This window comes from Triticum dicoccoides, chromosome 3B (assembly GCF_002162155.2).
Source record: "Triticum dicoccoides isolate Atlit2015 ecotype Zavitan chromosome 3B, WEW_v2.0, whole genome shotgun sequence".
In the NCBI taxonomy this organism is placed as follows: domain Eukaryota; kingdom Viridiplantae; phylum Streptophyta; class Magnoliopsida; order Poales; family Poaceae; genus Triticum; species Triticum dicoccoides.
Genome location: NC_041385.1, coordinates 800,482,079 through 800,503,176, shown reverse-complemented (window position 1 = coordinate 800,503,176; position 21,098 = coordinate 800,482,079). Strand labels below are relative to the sequence as shown.

Genomic DNA, 21,098 nt, shown 5'->3' with positions numbered 1-21,098 from the left:
TTGCATGATTCAAAAGGTATTGCGGGCCAAGATAAATAATAATGGCCCTCAGGGCCTTAGAGAAGAATTTGGTGAATGTTATTAAGTAGAAAATTAATTTCTGCTAAAATAAGATAGTCCCGCCATTCCTAAGTATAAACCTTTTAGAGATTTCAATATGAACTACATACGAAGCAAAATGAGTGAATCTACATTCTAAAATGTATGTATATACATCTGTATGTAGTCTATATTAAAATCTCCAAAAAGAATTATATTTAGGAACGATGGGAGTACATATTTAATTCCACCTCAATGAATGTAAAGATTTTTTTTGGAGGGAATTAAATGTTTATTTTGGTGCTACAATTTGAAAAATTAATGAGCATATATATCTTGTAGTTTTATAGGAAAATATTTTTAGTAGGAGTATATTTCCCATTAACTTTGGTGAGTACTGAATACACATTTATTGCACACCAAATATTTATAGATATATCTCTATATATAGCTTGCATCTTTCGATGCTCTCACACAAATATATCTGCAAAACTTTAGTTGTCAGCCTGAGCTAGAGCACCAACAATGGCGAAGCACACTACCCTCCTCCTCGTAGCAATAGTAGCCATCCTTCTCACTGCCACCGCCGCTACCCTGGCCAAGGCCCCCGCCCCCACAGCCAACAAGCCGACGGCGTACGAAATGCTAGGGCGATATGGCTTCCCACCGGGCATCCTCCCGGTGGGAGTGCATGACTACGAGCTCCGACCGGACGGCTCCTTTGAGGTACACTTCTCCGATGAATGCAAATTTCGTGTTGACGGCCAGTACGACGTCCACTACAGCACCCGGGTCACCGGGAACATAGAAAATGACACGATCAGCGGCCTCGAAGGCATTAAGGTGAAGGTCTTTATTGCGTGGGCCAGTATAAAGGAGGTTGGCCGCGATGGGGATGAGCTTAGGCTGCACGCTGGGATCATATCCAAGTCATTCCCGGTCGGCGATTTCTCCTCTAGCCCTAAGTGTAACTGAGGCTCGACTCCAAGATCAACACAAGTCTTCGATCACGTCGCTTGACGTTTCCTTCTTTCTTCGTAGGATTGATGATGCACATTGCTGCTTGTTTTCCAATCCCGTGCCATCTTACCAATTAATGTACTGCCATTGTAGTATGGGCAGAATGAATGATATATATAAAGAAGTGCCTTTTGTTCATGATTGCAAAATTCATTTGTGAGATTTCAATTAACGAGGTGCTGGACAGTGAATGTGTTATCTGATCAGAGAAGGCATGATGGTATTGTGGCACAAAAGAAACTGTCACTTAATTAGCTCTTAGCATCATCTTAGATATAATTGGATTTGCTTTCGATCTTGAAGATAGGTTACCACATTTCGCATGTGGTGTCTTTTTTTTTTAGGAAACTTATTGGTAGAACCAGGGGTCCTACCGGACCTGCTCTGGAGGTTGTAGGGGAAGGATGGAGCAGGGCGTGGCGATGAGCGGGCGCGCCGGCGGCCAGGCGCCGTCGCGTCGGAGGAAGATGGCGGCGGCGGCTAGGGTTAGAGGCGGCTAGGGTTCCGGCTCCTCTGGGAGCCGGGCAACAGGAATAATAATATTCTTATTGCTTAATCTCAAAAAGATTCTTACAACATATATTTATAACCTAGATAACTTGCATACAAATTAACCTAAGATAATTTGTGGGCTAAGATTGCCCGATGGGCCTTTTACGGCCGTAGGCTAAACCGGTCATAACACTTCTCCCCGCCTGCACAAACAACTTGTCCTCAAGCTGTAAGGTGGGGAAGTGCTTGCTGAACTTCTCGAGGTGATCAACCAGCGTCAAACACCTTCTCTACAGCTGGGGCGGCCAGGTCGGCGGCGACGGCGTCCTCTGAAATGTAGTCTGTAACCTCCAGGTAGAAGAGTCGCGGGCAGGCATGGCCGGGCGTGTAGGGCTCGTCGCAGTTGAAGCACAACCCTTGGCGGCGACGCTCGAGTAGCTCGGCGAGGTGAGCCGGCGGAATGGGCGCGCCACGATCGCGGCGAGGGGTGCCGCGGAAGCCTGCGCAGGCCGACCCTGCACGGAATCCGGCCCGGGTAGCGACCCAGCGGTCCGGGACAGTGATGCCTGCTGGATGGCCACCGCGCGGTGCTCGAACGCGCGGGCGTAGTACATGGCCGACTGGAGATCCTGGGGTCCCCGAACTTCCACGTCCACGCGGATGTGATCCGAAAGTCCACCGATGAAGAGGTCGGCCCGCTGCTGCGCCGTCACGCCCGATGCATGGCACGCCAGGGCCTGGACGCGGCCGGCGAAGTCTTGCACCGTGGAGGTGAAGGGAAGGCGACCAAGCTCCGCCAAGCGGCTTCCGCGGACCGGGGGCCCAAAGCAAAGGAGGCAGAGCTCGCGGAAGCGCTCCCAAGGGGGCATGCCGCCCTCGTCCTGCTCGAGGGCATAATACCATGTCCGTGCCAGGCCGCGGAGGTGGTAGGAGGCGAGCCAGGTACGGTCTGATGCGAGGGTGCGCTGCCCGCGAAAGAACTGGTCGCACTGGTTGAGCCAGTTGAGGGGGTCCTCCGTGCCGTCATAGATGGCAAAGTCGATTTTGGCGAACCGCGGCGGTGTCTGCGCCGGAGCACCGTGTCGAACTGGGAGCAGGGCGGCCGGTGGCGCCTGGTCAGAGTACTCCGGGTGGCGACCTGCGGTGCCGGGTGGCGACTTGCGGTGCCGGATGGCCCGTCAAACAGCGGGAACGGGGTCGGCTGTTCAGAAGCCGTGGTGTAGATCGGCGATGGAGAAGACCCAGCCGCCCATGCTGGTATTGGTGATGGAGAGGGCGGGACCTGGACCTGGTTGATGGGCAGGCCGGTCGGAGCGGCGGACGACAGTCCGGCGCTGGGTAGAGGTGGCGCCTGGAGCTGCAGCGGCTGTTGCGTCTGCTGTGGGTACCGGCCAGACGCGGCGGAAACCCGTGTAGAAGTCGGCGGCCACGGCGGCCAGAGCTAGCCCGCGGCTAGGGACTGCTGGAGGTGCAGCAGCGGCGGAGGCCCGCTGGTATAGCCCGCCTGGAACGGCAGCAGGGGCGGTCCACTTGGGCCAGACGCAGCCTGGAGCGGCCAGTGCGTCACCGGGTGGCTGTAGGCAGGGGCGCAGCCGGCGGGGTGGTGTACGGGCTGGCCAGGTACAGGGAGATGCCCTGGACGGCCGTCACGAGGTCCCGCAGGATGTTGGTCATCTCCGCCGGCGTGAAGACTGAGGTTGTCGGCGGTGGCGCGGGGGAGACGGGAGCCGGCGGCGTTGGGGCCCCCGCTGTGGCGCTTGGCCCCAGCAGGATCGGAGCTCCGTTGGTGGTCATCGGGGGGAGGGGGGCAGCGACGCGGTGGTGCCGGAGGGCAGCGACGGCGTGGGTGATGGAGAAGACATGGTTGAACCCGAGTCTCTGGATACCAAATTGGTAGAACCAGGGGTCCTACCGGACCTGCTTCAGAGGTTGTAAGGGAAGGATGGAACGGGGCGTGGCGATGAGCAGGCGCGCCGGCGGCTGGGTGCCATCGCGTCGGAGGAAGATGGCGGCGGCGGCTAGGGTTAGAGACGGCTAGGGTTCCAGCTCCTCTGGGAGCCGGGCAACAGGAATAATAATATTCTTATTGCTTAACCTAAGATAACTTGTGGGCTAAGATTGCCCGGTGGGCCTTTTACGGCCGTAGGCTAAACCGGTCATAACACTTATGATCTATTAATCATGTCATGTCAGCATTGGAACGAGCCGAAAGCGCGCCGCCGTCATCGCCCTTCACCGGAGTCAGGCCAAAAAAATTGTATTGCAGTCGAAAAGTCATGGTGCTAAGGCCCCACATGACTAACACACCAGAACAGCAACCGTCGCCTATGAAGAGAAGTATAGATCGAAAGGATACAACGTGAAGACACAGGAACGAAGATGAACACAGACTGGATCCATGCAGATCCACCAAACACTACCACCGGTTGAATCTCATGAGACCTGCCGGAGACACACCATCACGTGCCCTTCGATGACGCGAGATGCATCACCGAAACGGGGGATAGGCGGGGAGAATATTATTCCATCTTTACGGTGATACCTTCGCATCGTCTTCCTGAGTAAGACACAAACCCTAAACAAACTCATAAAACCCCTAAAAATGGGGCAAGATCCCTCCTACCGGCAAGGGCCATGGTCCACCACTCCGTCATATAGATATTGATAGATACTTGCATACAGATACTGACAAGCACATGTTGGTGTGTTACCTTGAAAAATTAAACGTAGCTACACACCCCATCTATTTTAAATTAATTTAAAATTTAAATTTGTCCTAACTGAAAAAAACTGACCAAAAAATCGACACCTACAACATCAATTTCTAAAATATATGTCCGTACTGTATATATTTGATGGTGTATATTTTAGCACATGTTTCTGTATACTTTGTCAAAAGTTTATCTTGGAATATATCTAGATCTTTAATTAATTTGAAATTGGGTAAGTAATATTTAATGCTTGCATGCAGTGGCGGAGCTTGGGGATTTTTTTTCTTTAGAAAACGTTGTGGTAATGGGCTGATTCAATTTCATTCCTAAATATGTTGGCCAATTGGCAAGCGGTACATTTGTCCTTATGAGCTGGTGGGGCAGCCAAGATTGGTCTAGAATGTCCGGCACAGCTTGCATGCCTCAAAGAAATGAGTTGATGAAATATAATTCCTTAAAAAAATTAAATACAATTGAGAGCGCTGTGAAGAGGGGTAAATCATATTCCGCGAGTAAGGCTGTGTGTGTCAACATAAACACGCATTTCCCATGATTATATGGGCCAGCCCACTCGAGACACTGTGTTGTTTCCTGCTTCTGCTGTGACGAATATCGCAGTTTAGTTGGGCTTTTCTGTTCTTGTTATTTTTTTCTCTGGCAATTTTGTTTGGAATTTGTATTTTCTGTTTATTTAAATTATCGATTTTCCATTTTATATTTTGACTTGTGAACACCTTTTAAATTATTAATTTTTCCAAATTATCAAATCTTTTGAAATTCATGACATTTTTAAATGCTTCAACTAAAGTTGGAGATTTTTTTAGTTCATGAACATTTGTTTTTATAAATTGTTTAAATTGATGAACATTAATAATTTGCAATTATTTTCATATTGGTGTGCTTGTTTTCCAATTTCATTATTTTGTAAAAGAAATGTGAACAGCTTTTGAAATTCATGAACATTTTTTAAATTCTTGAGTATATTAAAATTTGGCAATATTTTACAATTATTGAGAAAGTTGTGCATTGTTTTTAAAACTCAAGAACATTGTATAAAATATCGTCACCATTTGTAAAAATTAATGCAGTTGCAAGAAGAAAATAACAAATGAAAAAAAACGTTCAACCCATCGCTAGCATATAATAATTGACCGAACAAACAACCCAAAGTCCATAGAATGGTAAATGGTCCGGTTCACAACGCCAACATTATTTTGTATTTGGTCAATGGCCTGATCCCTATGTGCGGAAGTCTCGGGAAATGTTTGACATCTGGCACAACTAAGGACCTATGGCAGTGCAACACTATTTGGCACCTGTACGTGACTACATGTACGATTTTGTGACCATTTTCATCGTCTTAGTTTCAAAGTCCTGCTTCCCTTTGAACTCCTTTACTAGCAGGGACAACTATAATGTATGCAGTTTCACAACAAAATAAAATATAGTGCTTGTAGATATTAGTGTAAACAAAGGAGCCTACTCAGAAAAGGGTGACATGAGAAGAAATAATGGCAAAGAGCCGGCAGTCTTAATGAGATCATCTGATAGCTTTAGCAAAGTCAAGTCATATATACGCCGATCACCATACTAAGCGTTGTTTTTTGTTTGAAGCCAAAAATTAGGTCTTGTAGAGGCGCCATAACGGCCTTGGCCTTCATATTTCTTGTAGGCCACTTCAAATCGAGCTTGTTAGCCTATAAGTATGTAGGCTGGAGGTGTTCTGATATGGAGCGGGCACCAAACCCAACCGCTCGCGGAGGAGTGAAGTTTGATGGCATTTTCTTACTCTTGTATCCAGTCCTGCCAATAATTTTGTCATCTGTACATTTGCCACCTTAGACTCCTGGCAATAGCACAACCACTTTTGCACTAAGAAGAGCATCCAGTAATGACAAATGACGTGTGTCGCACCCATTTCCCAACCACGGTCATCAATTCTAACCCCATTTCCTGTCGGAGCATTCCCTTTTGCGGGTATATAAACAGGCCCGCCCCCTCAGGGCGCCACTACTCACCCATCTTTGTCGTCGGCGCCACAACCACCCACATCTGCCATGTCGAGGCAGTGGAGCCCTCCTAGCAGATCTTTCCCCTGCCAGACCGAAGAGGACTGCGCCGAGAGAAACTTCTGGGAGAGGGCCTGGTCGTGGTCTAAGTGGGTCAAGGAGGATGCGCTCGACCAGGCTGAATCAACCCTTGGGGATGGAGCGCTTCCCTGCCGCCCACCGCTACCTTGCCTTCATGACAACTACCACCTTGGCAGAAAGGGAAGCCGCACCCCCAGGGGTGCAATGTTGTAGCTTAGTCCCACAACGAAGACACACATGTGCTCATAGACCGCCTGACTGCGGAAGGGGAAGAACCCAAAGAATCTCGTCTCCGAGGTCACTTCCAAATAGAGGAAGAGGCCGCACTAGATATTTATGATTCAATAAATTAGTTGTATTTTTATTTCGTTAGTTGAAATTGTGCTAGTAAGCATTGTGGAATTCAAGTTCAAAGCAAGCTTGAATTTTCTTCAATTGTTGTTGATGAGATGGGGAAGAGAAAGTTCTTATTAGCCCAAGACAAATGAGTCCCATCAGCAACAAATTTTGGAAGGCTTTCTTTATAGAGGCTTTGAGTTCGCACATGGACTCTAGAGCCATCGTAATTTATAGCGATCGCATCCATAAAGATTTTGAAGATCCAAAATATGGCGTATCTGCTAGAAATGCTCTAAGCTAGCCAAGAAGAAACCAATATTATTCAACCAGGCTCGGCAATAGGCTCCAACTGGTGATTCTTTGAGCACACATCATTAAAGGTAGGATGGAGATAATTGGAATAAAAAAATTGGGAAATCTATAATATTAATTGATATGGCACATCACGAATGTTAGCTCAAAATGATGGATATGGGTAAGGATAATGAACCGGAAATGAAAGATAGTGAAGTCTCTCCAACACTTCAAACCAACTGGGTTGTTCTGGATACATGTATGTTTATTCACGTTCTTTCATTTTCGACCTCCTCTTTTCATGGGTAACATAGGTGCCCATAACACAGAGGGCAAGGATTTTTAGTCTATAGTACTCCCTTTGTCCAATAATATAAGCTCGTTTTTGACATTATACTAGTGTAAAAAATGCTCTTATATTATGGGGCGCAGGGAGTATATACTTGCATGTCTGCTCATCGGATTATGCCACTGGTTTAGAGATCGGTTGGACATAGACGACAAAATAGAAAAGATTTGAAAATCATGCCATGGGTCTCTTTTTTTTCTGCTGCACAAAGTGTTGGTTGTTCTCATGTCTGGTTCACAAAAGGCCAGCGTTTATAGTCAGAAAGGGGGAAACTGACAGTCTTTCTTAGGCTTTCTAGCTTGTCATACTATTTGGCCACACTGCGGGTGCCGAGCAATTTGGTGCGCCTAATGTGTGATGTGTGCCTTCATCGGTGGTTATGATTAAAGCATGCATGCATGCAGTACGTTGTACAAAATGGCTTTAGGATAAAACGCCAAGATATGTACTCCCTTCGTTTTTTTTATAAGACGTTTCAGACAGCTGAGATTGAACTGTTTTGGGCACTGTCTGAAATGTCTACAACGTCTTATAAAAGTGAACAGAGGAAGTACCTTTTTTCTCCAACAACTGAAAGATGGCTAAAGATTGGTAGATAGTCAACGACTGGATGGTGTGTGCATGCATGTTGGTTGGAACCTGGAAGCAGAATAGCCGAGATCAATGCTATTACGAACACACACAACATAAACTTGAAGCAATATTGAGTAACAAGCTAGGTTCATACGAACAGTTCATAAGGCAGTAACGAGCAAGGTGCCCGCCACTATAACTCATCACTGGTATTACCTTTGTTCTGGTTTACTAGTCTCACTCATATTTTGTATCAAATTTTGATCATGACTTTAACTAATGCAATATAAGTTATACATTGCAAAAAAAAAAAATCATTGCAAACTACATTCAAATACGAGTCTAACAATACAACTTTTTCTGGCATGCATTAACGTTTTACTAGTCAGTTATTTGGTCAAAATTTGACCCCAAATACGACGGAGACTAGTAAACCCAGACAGAGATAGTACTTGAGTACAAGGGATGAACTTCTTTTTGGTGCTCGCCACCGATAAGGTCACAACTATGTGGGTTTCTGCAATAGTGAGTGCTGAAACTAGAGAATTGGTCTACTTTATATTGATCCCATGGCTGCATGGGAGTAAAGTTTTATTGCATCATCATGGCTAAAGTCCTAAGTATTTTTAGCGTTTTTCTCATGCCCAAGAAGTGACTCCCAGGCGACTAGGTTTTCTCCTCTTGCTGGCGCTAGCACCGGTCAACCTTGTCTCCCATGGCCTGTGGGTCGTGGACGTGCAGAGGACCCGGGGCCCTCGCCGGGGGGAGGGACCCTGCTCTCGTTCTTGTTTGGTTCAGCTTCTCGGTTGGGACTGTGTGGCGGCTATGTCCCTGATAGGAATAATATCTCCCATGCCCAATCCCCGTCCCGATGGTGAATCTAGCATCGTTAGAAGGTGTGCAATGGTGTGTCTTCGTTGGATCTCGTGAAATTTGGTGCGGGTCTTTGCTGGATCTGTTTGAATCAAATCTTTGCTTGTCTTCAGTCATGTCTCTATAGGTTTGTTTATTCCGATCTATGCTTCTCTTCATCGGCGATAATTGATGTTCTGGTGTGTTGGTCGTGTGAGGTTTAGCATGACGACTTCTCAACTGTCTAATACAAGAAGGTTTGCCCAGCTCCGGCAAGTGGACAATGACGGTGGCGCGCCTTTGGCTCACTTTAGTGCACATAGTCATCGCTAGGTGGTCCACAAACCTGATTGAAATTTTTGCTGCTACCAGTGTTCTCAACCATGCCATATGATGAGTAGACTGACAGTTTCTCCATAAACAAAAGGTCCTAAGGGCATCTCCAAAGTCGACCCCCAAAACGAACACAGTATCCATCTGCGTCCTGGTCCAGACTAGTTCATGGACAGTGATGCAGGAGCCGACTGTCCAACACTTTTACCTAAATGTCCACCTCTATTTTTTTGGCAGAACATTTGTCGCACGTGGCATAGAAACTCGTTGGAAAATAGTCACTCGCTTCAGAACAAGTGCAAAATGATAATATTTTTCAATTTTTTCGACGGATGTTAGGCGCGAACGAACCATGCATACAAGAAAAGTCAATACCGGTGAGTGAAGGCCCTCGCTTTAAATCTCGACTTTGCAAGGACGACGTGTACCGGCCGGACGCGCGAGTGGAAATGTACCATCGATCGATCGGCCGGTTGTTGTCGGGCCGTGCACATAGAGACGTCGAACGATCGACACCAGTGAAGACCGTATCCATGCTGGTTGGTCCCGGGCCAAACATCCATGCCATGGTACCATCCACCGGCTTTCTCTGATCCTCTCTCTATATAACCTGCAAGCCGAAACGATTTCTTCAGGTACCTCCTTGTTACTTGCTACGCCGATTGATAAGTAGAGAGGGCAGCCTTTGATCAGACTATATATCGATCATATTATCAGCATTGGGGAAGAGAAGACAGCAACGGCGCAAGGCACAGCTGGAGTTTCTTCTTCTATGCTCCACATGGCGTTGCTCCTCGGACTCGTCTTCGCCTCCATCCTTACAAGTAAGTCATCTCTCCTACGTGTTGCCTTAAAAATCGGCCTGCAGCGCCCAAGTATTAGCTTGTGATCCGTAGAAGTAACTACTGTTCGCACATACGCAACACGTACTGAATCCGCTCCCATAGAAAGACCTTGCACATTCATCACAAATTGACAAGCGCATGCGCCCGTCTCTCTTTAAGATACTGGAAGAGTAATTCTCTGGGCCCTTGATTCATGCATGCAAGCAAAATTTACAAGACAAAGCAGGAAAAATTCGACGAAAATCAGCTAAAATTTGAAAGACATAGGACTTCAAAGAGCACATACCTCCGCACATGCCATGGCGTACAGGCGGAGAGAGCTGCTCATCGATATTATCCACTTGATATCAAATGATCCAAAAAGCTGCGAAAACGGACCCCCACCACCCGTGCTTTCTCTCTTTGTCCGGTCGACTAAGACTGGATATTAAGATATTTTTCATATCATTTTTTTATTTTTTTCATATCGAACATGACGTGGTTTCAGTCAACAGTCTCATCTACAATATTATCCATCTTCTAAGCCTTTTGTGATTCAAGAATATCCTAATTTTAAACACCATTTAAAGTTTTCACAGTTTTATTTATAACAAGCCAACTGTGATTAGTCAAAAACACTATGCATCGAGAGAGGGGGAAATTGTTCATTTTATTTGCGGCAAGAACTTCACAACAATGATAATGTGAACATGCACCACCACACGTGCACCACACATGCCACACCAACACGAGCAGGCCTCCCAACCACCCGCTAGGGCTGACGGACCATGGACACATAAGCTGGATGTCGGTTAATTCGCAACGAACACAATCCACACGCACAAATTTGAGCATCGAACACAATACTGTGAGGGAGTGGCTAGAAGACGGTCGCCTCGAAATTTTAAAGGTACAAGTCGATTTCTAACTTCCTATCTCAACCGTTGGATTAAGATCCAATGTCCAGGGCTTCATCTTCAACCTCTAAATGGTATGACATTGTTTCACTTCTTCCTCAATGCGCGTTCGATCTTTCTCTTCCCCAACCGCCCCCATGGACCCTCGGCTAGACCAGCCACCACTGCCCGCAACTGGCGGCGCTCCCGCGCCAACATCGCCGCCCCGACCTCCCCTCAACCATTGTCCACCGTCGGCTACCGCCGCCCCCGGCCATCTCTCTTGGCCCGACCACCACCCCCACACCCCTAAGATAGATATTGGGGTCGTCTGCCACCCTAAGATAGATAGTGTGGGGTCGCCTGCTACCCTAAGATAGACACAAAGGACTTCTCCGATGTGCTTCTTCCTTCACTCCGGCGAGCTCCTTCCCTCTCTCTGGCTGTTCCTTCACGTGAAATTCGACTGACCCAAATTCTAAATTCAGGTGACTTACATATAGCTACTATGAAACTATGATGATTTGTAGTGACGGGCATAAAACCATTACAACACGCCCACAAGTTAGGACACTCCAACTTATCAGGCTACCCACAAGCGTGCGCACACACATACCTTGTCGTACAATGGACATTGTTGAGATTGCCTACATGTCATCACCTCTCCCCGAACAACCGACTCCGACTTCACCGTGGACGAGCTACCAAGAGCACACACAACTAGCAACATGCAGGAACCCTCGCGGGATATGCCAAACAATCAGCCGAACACTTCGAGGACCAAACAGCTCCGACTTGGGTCACAGTCTCCTAGGAGAAAGAAGCACACCTTACAGCAACATACCCTGACTTGCTCATCACAAAGCATCGTTGCCGCCGCATCGTCGTGACACTACTGCTCCAACTCCGTACTCAGAAGCATGCAGAACGGTCGACCGCGAGGACATGCCATGACAATGTTTATATTGTCACCATCATCATTGCCACAAAAATGCACACTTTTTTAAGACACATTGTACAAATGCCCTTCCAAATCCGTAACTCTCGTCAGAACTGAATTAAGAGTTACAACAGCTTCCTAATCAGCCGAACCATGTGTATATATGCGGCTATGCCAAGTGCCTTTAATTAGTCGAACCATGTACGTACATATATATATACGTTCATATCTCCTTGGAATTTTGCATTCTGTACGATTGAGATGGACGGAGTACGAAGTGGACTATGTAGCGGCCGTGTTGCAGACGTTGGAACAGAAATATTTATTCGTTTTTTCTTTTCAAATTTCCAATACACTTGCATGCAGTCAGTGAAATGTTGTGAGATTTTTTTTTTGCAGTCAGTGAAAGAATTTTTGTCTTTTGCAACAACAAAAAGAGTCAAGGCTCTGCCACTGGCGGCTAATGCAGTGAGTACTTTTTTTTGGGACTAGTCAAGAAGTGCATGCTGAGTGGGCCTTAGAAAAGAAGTGCATTGTGCTCTGAGTGGGCCGTAAAGCACTAGTACAGTCAAGTAGTCAACCCATTATGTTCTCCGCCCCTAAAAATACCATTATGTTCTCCAACAATGTGTAGAACATTCTCCATAAAAAAAGGTTAGCTATATGTACCAATCAAAGGCACTATGAGATAATGAAAAAATAAGCACAAATTAATTAGGAACTGGCAGGTGTACATCCACTCCAAAATGTGAGTGATGGCTTGATGGCGGCCTGCCTCCAAACTAGGACAAGAAATTTCGAACCGTGTCGACCTTCCCGCCATTTTGTGTATGCTTTTCCTCCTATTGTGCAACGTTGCATGCATGCGTGGTGAACAATCCACCGTCCGTATCGTACCATTTTTCAATTGCCGCCAACAGAATGATAGCTAACAATCAAAGTTAACGGATCCTTCTAAGCGATGCCAATGTTACGGTACACAATATTATGATTGTTTCTCTCTGCACGCTACTACTACTACACACGCACGGTTTGGCCGTTTGGGTCTGTATAAATTAACAGAGCAACGCAAACGATCGATCAACACGAGTGTGCACATTGATCTTCAGCTAGCTGTGCTTACAATTTGACACGTACTTCGATAAACAAATCTGTAACGTGAGTACTATGGGGTCTACTACTTGTGCAGGAGCGGCGTCGGTGGGCGTGTGCTACGGCATGAGCGCCAACAACCTGCCGCCGGCGAGCACCGTCGTCGGCATGCTCCGGGACAACGGCTTCAACTCGGTGCGTCTCTATGCACCGGACAGCGACGCGCTGACGGCACTTGCCGGCACCGGCATCGGCGTCATCGTCGGCGCGCCCAACTACGTGCTACCCGAGCTGGCCTCCAGCGCGTCCGCGGCTTCGGCGTGGGTCCGCGCCAATATCGCGGCACACCCAGATGTCTCCTTCCGGTACATCACCGTGGGCAACGAGGTGGCCGGCAGCGACACGCAGTACCTCGTCCCGGCCATGGAGAACGTGCACGGCGCGCTGGCCGCGGCCGGGCTGGGCGATGCCGTCAAGGTCACGACGGCGATATCGCAGGCCACCATCGCCGTGCACGTGCCGCCGTCAGCCGGTGAGTTCGCCGACGAGTCCAAGCCGTTCCTGCTCCCCGTGCTGCAGTTCCTGGAGCGCACCGGCGCACCGCTCCTTGCGAACCTGTACCCGTACTTCGTCTACACGTACAAGGCGGCCGGCGACATGGACGTCGGCTTCATGCTGTTCACGGCGCCGGGGACGGTGGTGCAGGACGGAGAGTACGGGTACCAGAACATGTTCGACGCCAGTGTCGACGCGGTGCATGCGGCGGTGGAGCGGCTCGGGGTGAGCGGCGTGGACGTGGTGGTGTCGGAGACCGGGTGGCCGTCGGCGGGTGGCGAGGAGGCGTCGGTGGAGAACGCGAGGACGTACAACCAGAACCTGATGGGCCACGTGGGGAAGGGCACGCCGCGGCGGCCGTGGAAGGTGGAGACGTACGTGTTCTCCATGTTCAACGAGAACCTCAAAGAGGCTGGCGTGGAGCAGAACTGGGGGTTGTTCTACCCCAGCACCGATAAGGTTTACCCCATCACCTTCGGCAAGTGAACTTGATTGAGTTCGTGCGTCGTCCATCCATGTACGCCACCATGGTCATAGACGTGTATATATACAGTATATATATTTATTGAGAATGTATTTGTGTGGCCGAATTCTAGTATTTTTTGCGAACCAACATGTGGTTGGATGGTTAGAGGGACTGTGGTATCCCCAGCCCACCAGGATTCAAATCCTGGTGCTCACATTTATTCCTGAATTTATTTCAGAATTTCATGCGATGCGCATTCAGTGGAGGAGGCGTTCCCATCGACGACGAGGCGTCTATGGTGACTTCGTAAATCTCAAGATGATATACCGGCTCAGTCTTTCGGAGGTGCTCATAGGGGGAGGATATGCGTATGTACGTTCATAGGGGTGAGTGTATGCGCGTGTATATGAGCACTGTGTCTGTACTGATGTTCAAAAAAAAAAGAATTCTTGTATTTTTTTTGCGAGGATAAACAGATCTTATTCCAAGATTATAGCGTTACAATCAAGAGGCACGAGTTCCTCCACACATGGTGGACTCCTACCTAACCATACAACAGTACTACTCTCCGTACGACTGTAAAACCAATCGATCTGCTACCCTATTCTGATCACGTTTAATTTTTGAAGGAATAAACTTACTATCACCAATGAGAAGTTGGATCTCAACAACTAGATGTCCATAAGCGGAATGGGAAAGACTGTCTCCTTTCAACGGAGTGCTTCTGAGGAATCTGACTGAACTGTGACAGGCAATTCAGAATGTTGAATAGCGAAGGCCATACCTTGCATTAAGGCATGTATCTCAGCCTCCAGAGCGTCATTGCAATTGAAGATGCATCTGTAGGCTGCAAAAATAACACTACCATCAGTTCATCGCAGGACCATACCCGCCGCAGCCGAACCGTCTGAGTCAGAATATGTGCCGTCAACTGACAAGGCGACCGAACCCACAGGTGGTCTCGGCCAAGGTTGACAAGCAATTGCAGCTCGCCGTAACACCGGGGCTTCCTCCTTCAACTGCATCTTTCCATTCAAAATTTCTTCAGTGGTAAACTTTCTTGACAAGTGCAACGAAGACATGTAGCTCTGTAGATACTCCGCTGTCACATCGGTGGATGGAACAGACTTGCCATGAGCCAAGTCTGACCGCAGAGACCAAATCCTCCAGATTAGCATAATGGTGCAGTTCCGCATGTGATCAGTTAAGCAGAATATTTAGTAGCCATTCATTGCCCGAATCCTGCATAAGTTCCTGATCAGGGAGGTCCCATACTTGGCGCATCTCCGTCCACACCTGACGAGCATGCACACAAGACACTAGGGCATGGAAGCTCGTTTCTTTCTCCGTTCCACAAAACGGGCAAGTATCTCGCATCGAGATGTGTCGATATTTCTTGCACCCGTTTGTCGCCAGTGCGCCGGACACATATTTCCATGCAAGAATCCGCATCTTTAGGGGGACCTTGGCCTCCCAGACTCGTCGCCAGACCGGTCGGTGGCCCCCCGGTGCAGCACATGACGCACCCAACCCCGTATGCGTATGGACAGTCGCAAGCCGGTACGCGCTCCTCACTGTAAACCATCCACTTTTATCCGGGAACCAGGCGAGGAAATCTTGTCCCCTCCTAAGTGACGTACGGATTTTTAGGATTTCTTGGACATCCATATCCCAAAAATATTGCCGGAGTCTTTGTACATTCCAGGCTCCGGACTCCTCTAGGAAATCAGCCACCCAATGATACTTGCAGGTACCCTTCGGGGTGATAGGCTTGAAATCATGTCCCCTCGGACTCCATGCATCTCTCCAAGTTTTAATCAAAGAACCATCACCTACTCGCCATATCACCCCTTTTTAAGCAGCTCCAAGCCATGTGTGATGCCCCTCCATACTGCTGATGAGGATGAGGGGAACACTGTAGCCAACAAATTTCCGTTGGGGTAATACTTTGCATGAAGTAAGTGGCACATAGACTATCCGGGCTGTCCAACAATCTCCAAGCTTGCTTAGCCAGCAATGCTTGGTTGAATGCTCGCATATCTCTGAATCCCATGACCCCCATATCCTTGGGTAACACCATTTTTCCCAACTTAGCCATGCCATCTTCCTTTTGCCATTCTCCACTCCCCACCAATATTGTCTCATCATCCGTGTGAGATCATCACAAACAGAGTCCGGGAGACAAAAGACGCTCATGACATAGGTTGGTATTGCTTGCGTTCTGCCTTTATCAAGATCTCCTTATTGCCAGAAGAAACATATTGCTCGCTCCAGTCAACAAGTCTCTTTCGTAATCTCTCTTGTAGAGTCTCAAGCTGTCCTTTATGCACTCTTCCCTCTGGGACCGGTAAGCCCAAGTATTTAGGCTCAAAAACCTGTTGCGAAACTTCTAGTATATGTTTCACGTCCTCTGCCACCGTAGGCATGCAATTTTCCAAGAACAGGATGGAACACTTCCCAGGGTTAATAAGTTGACCCGTCGCTGAGGTGTATGTATTCAACAAACCTTTGACAATGCTTGCTTGCTGGGTTGACGCTTCAAATAGCAACATGGTATCATCCGCAAACAGCAAATGAGAGATCACCGGTGCGCCATGGCAGATTGAAATCCCCCTCAACTCCCCATTGTTTACTGAATTTGAGATAAGAGAGGACAGAGCATCAACAACAAATAGGAACAAGAAGGGGGACAACGGGTCACCTTGCCGCAAACCCCTAGAGGGGGTAAATGACTCTAGAATCTTTCCATTGGATTTCACCGAATATTTCACTGACTTAACGCACGCCATTATCCAAGATATCCACTCCATAGAAAAGCCCCACTTAATAAGAGCTTGCTCCAAAAAATCCCAATCAACACGACCATAAGCCTTCAAGAGATCAAGTTTGTAAGCACACGTCGTCGGTCTGTTCTGCTTCAGCGACTGTATATGGTGTACGCACTCAAAGGCAATGATAGAATAATCAGATATAAGGCGTCCAAGAATAAAAGTACTTTGATTTTCAGAAATTAATTCTCCAAGTAGAGGCCGAAGGCGGTTCACCAAACATTTAGAGACTAACTTGTATAACACATTGCATAGGCTTATCGGTCGGAAGTCCTTTAGCTCCTTTGGGTGTGGAACTTTCGGGATAAGAACGATAGCCGTGTCATTCACACCATCCGGCATTATTCCTGACATAAAGAACTCCAACACCGCTGCAATGATATATGTCTTCAACACAGCCCAGTTTCTCTAAAAGAACCTAGCTGGAAGACCATCAGTACCAGGACCCTTAATAGTACCAATTTGGAAGAGGGCATTTGAAACATCCTCCTCTGGAAAAGGTGCACAAAGAGATTCGTTCATTGCTTGAGTGACTTTAGGTACTATACCCCCCAAGACCTCAGCCGGGGACATCGTCCGGTCCTTGGTATAAACCTCTTTGAAGTAGGAGGTCGCCATGCGTTCCATGTCAGACGGCACGGTGCACCACGTGCCATTGTCTCGACGGAGGCGTTGGATGAAGTTTCGGCAAGCCCGCCAAACTGCTCATCGATGAAGATAAGCGGTGTTCCACTCTCCCTCCTTCAACCAAGTGATCCTTGACCTCTGGAGCCACAACATTTCCTCTCTATAAAGTAGTTCGTCCAATACATTCATCTTCTGCCGCATCAATGCCCTATCCGCGTCCCTGAGCTGGAGATCCGCAAGTTTCCCTCGGAGTTTCTCAATTTCATATGAAACATGCCCAAAATTTTGCTTGCTCCGGGACCGCAGTTTGGCCATCATATCTCTCAGAGCGTCTCTCACCGCCGCAAGATTCCTAGTCGGCTTGCTCTTTCTCCACCGGTTCTCAATTACTATGGGTAGAGCGGGTTCTCTCTCCCACATGATCTCGTACCTTGGTGCCGCCCTCGTTTTTCGCGTCTCAACATGTTCCACCCCGCACCAAGATTGGACAGTGATCCGAGCACGTCGACGCCAAATGTAACACTTGCGTGAACGGGAACAACTCCCTCCACGCTTCATCTGCACATGCCCTATCCAGGTGAACCCTTACGTTACCACCACCGAGCTGGCCATTATCATATGTAAACGGAATACCATTGAAACCCAGGTCCATGCATCAGTTTGCAAGATAGCAGATAATCTCGAAAAAGCTGCATTTGAGTTTCAGACCATTGTGTCTGAGAAAAGTGTTCATGTTGCCACATTGCCTCATTAAAGTCACCACAAACCAACCACGGATCTGAGGAGATCGCCCTTAAGTTGGACAGCGAGCTCCACATACAATGACGATTTTCTACCCGCGGTTCTCCATAAACATAGGTTGACCTCCAAGTTTTATCATTTGCCCCATCAACAATCTGCGCGTCTATATACCATGCACAAGAGTCGATGATTGTGACTTGAAGATTCTCATCCCAATATAGAGCCAGGCCACCACATAGGCCATCGCTAGACACACCTACAAAACCCTTCATCTGTAATCTCCACTTGGAGTTTTTCCATCTTACGAGAAGCTTGTCGAGTTTCAGAAAGGAAAACAAGCCTCGGGGAATTGGCTTTATAGAGGGCCAAAAGCTTATACACAGAATGTTACCAGTAGCGCTGTACAAAATCATACGCTACTGCTACTTAGTAGCAGCGCGTGTAAATAAACCGCGCTACTGCTATGACTTTAGCAGTGGCGCGTACTAGCAAAAAGCGCTGCTGCTTTGTTTGACCTGGGCGCACATGGCTAGCCCAACCTAGCAGTAGTGCGTACACTGGCCCAGCGCTACTACTACTCTCTTTAGCTGTAGCGCGCTTACGTGTAAGGCGCTACTGCTAACAGAAATAAAATAAAGTGAAAACAAGTAGAAAAGTAAATGAAAATAAAAGAAATAGAAAAAGGAGAAAGGAAAAAAATAAAATGTAAAGCAAAATAAAAGAAAAAAGGGGAAAAAAGGAGAAATGAATAGCAGTAGCGGGTTTCAGGAAACGCGCTGTAGCTAAGTTAGCTATAGCGCGTTTTCGGAAACGCGCTACCATTACGTTTCACTTAAACAACGGTTTCCCCCCGCCCCCCGGCCACCACACTTCTTCCCCAAATCCCTCGCCCTCGCCACCGTCTCCCCAATTCGCCGTCGCCCCACTTCGCCGCCGTCTCCTTCCGGCGTGGACGCCCGCAACCTCACCGTCTCCCCCCGAGGCCGCCGTCATCCTCACCGCCGCCGCCCGAGGCCGCCCTCAGCCTCACCGCCGCCGCCCGAGGCCGCCCTCGACGTCATCGTTGGCGCCCTCCACCTCACCGCCGCCCGAGCCCGCCCAGGGCCGCCGTTGCCCGTGCCCGAGCCCGCCCTCTCCGCCCCTGCCTCCGTCATCGAGAACCTCCCCGCCACCGTCTCTCCCCTCTTTGTAAGTCCCCCATCCCTCCCCCCACTCCTCTCTCTCTGCATTTTAGAGAAAAATTAGTAGAGCAACAGTTTGTTTATAGCAAAAAATTTAGTTTAGAGCAAAGGATGTTAAGTAGTAGATGTTAGAGCAAAAAATAGTTTATAGCAAAAAATTTGGTTTAAAACAAAAGTTAGTTAGGGCAGTAGGGTTTAATTAGGGTAGATGCTGCTTGTATAGTATATAGTGATACTAGTAGATGTTAATTAGGTTAGGGCAATAGTGCTACTGGTAGATGTTAATTAGATGTTTTTTAGTTAGGGCACTAGAGTTTTGCTAGGTTAATTAGGTTAGTAGTGTTGCTAGTAGTAGTGGTACAGTAGGTTAATTAGGTGATGTTAAATGAATAACCTAAATGAATGAAATTAGTAGTTAACTGATTTTTTTTCCTTTCATCATTATAGAGCACTAAAGTTAACTGAATTTTATTCTATTAGTAGTTCATTGAATTTTCTTCTGCACATTGTTTTTGAATTAGCTTGTGAAATTTGGACATGTGGTTGCTCGTGTATATTTGGACATGTGTTGCGGTGTTGAAGAGGGATATTTGAACACTGTTTCCAGGGAATGATGCTGAGTGGCCTATGTTTTGCCGGAATGTTGATTCATTTTTGTTCCGGCTAATTTTAGGTTCTCGATTTGTCCACTTTTTATCAAAGGTCATGCCGAAATTTTCCGTGAATTTCGGCATGACTTGTGCTACAAACTAGGACATATCGAGTGCCCGAGATTTGCCGCACCAGGAAGGAGTCAATATTCCTGCAAAACAATAGGCCTTTTTTATGTCATTATTCATTTTATTAGGTCTAGAATTAATTGACTAGATTTAATCATAGGAAACATGGCTAGAAACGATGAAGGACAGGCTTCTGGTGATTGCGACGACGTCTACCGGGCGGCAGACGAATTTTTTAGCCTTACCGACGATCAACCGATATTGTTGCTAGACCCACCGGTGGCATCGGGGACTGAGACCGACATGCAGACCGGTGCTAAGACTGAGACCGACGCTGAGATTCAGACCGGCATCGAGACCGGTGCTGAGACCGGTGCTGCCTCGGGGAGCGGAGCCGGTGTAGAACCGAAAGCAAAGAGGCAACGGGTTCCTAACAAACTCAGGACTACTAGACTGGTGGTCACGGAGGTGGACGACGGCAATTTTAAGCCAAAGGCGCCCGAGGAAGCGCGCGCATGCTACGGCAATCAAATAGGCTGCATCGTACGGACAGCGGCGGGCGCGCCATCCTCATCATCCTCTACCCCCGATTCTCCCACGCTCTTTACTTGGACTCGTCGAAGAACATTCACAAAAATGATTACACCCACATCAAAGATGTTCTTGACAGTGCTATCTTTTACTACCAAGCAAGGGGTGGAGAGGTTAGGGACAAGAAGAGAAGGGGCGGCAGGGTCGCCTTCAGCCATAAGACCGACTTCTGCTGCATTCAGCAACCGAACGATTCTCTTAATGATGGATTCTATGTCCTACACTACATGCTGGAGTACAGACGGGATCACCAGAACCTTCACATGTCACCTAGATCTGGCGATGCCCATATTCTGCAATGGGCAAAGGACATAGGAGATATCGAGGATCATCGACTTCGAGCTGAGTTCTATAACATCTTGAACTTGCCCAAATCATCATGAAGGAGGTCGTCGGAAAAACAGGGATGTTCTACGAAGAAGGACAAATGTCGTGGAAAGACGTCTGAACATGGGTAGCCGCTCAGCGTCTCGACCTGAAGCCTTTCACTAGGCTCGGTGACTATCTCCCTGACATTGATGGGTGGCATGACATGTTGGAGTGATT

At 47.8% G+C, this 21,098-nt stretch overlaps 2 protein-coding genes across 3 annotated transcripts; both read left to right on the top strand.

Annotated features, from left to right (window-relative positions):
• Positions 1-527: 527 nt before the first annotated feature.
• Positions 528-1,208, top strand: LOC119282330. The gene has a single exon (XM_037562594.1). It carries the CDS (start codon positions 565-567, stop codon positions 1,012-1,014), a length of 450 nt encoding a protein of 149 aa, XP_037418491.1. The 5' UTR covers positions 528-564; the 3' UTR covers positions 1,015-1,208.
• An 8,546-nt stretch (positions 1,209-9,754) lies between these two features.
• LOC119278565 (lichenase-2-like) lies at positions 9,755-13,989 on the top strand. 2 transcript variants are annotated; one of them, XM_037559892.1, is made up of 2 exons: positions 9,755-9,916; positions 12,942-13,989. In XM_037559892.1, the coding sequence occupies exons 1-2, from the start codon at positions 9,865-9,867 to the stop codon at positions 13,883-13,885; spliced, it is 996 nt and encodes a 331-aa protein (XP_037415789.1). In that variant the 5' UTR covers positions 9,755-9,864; the 3' UTR covers positions 13,886-13,989. The 2 variants fall into 2 exon arrangements, with proteins under 2 accessions (XP_037415789.1, XP_037415790.1); XM_037559893.1 differs by lacking the exon at positions 9,755-9,916 and adding an exon at positions 10,763-10,826.
• The last annotated feature ends 7,109 nt before the right edge of the window (positions 13,990-21,098 follow it).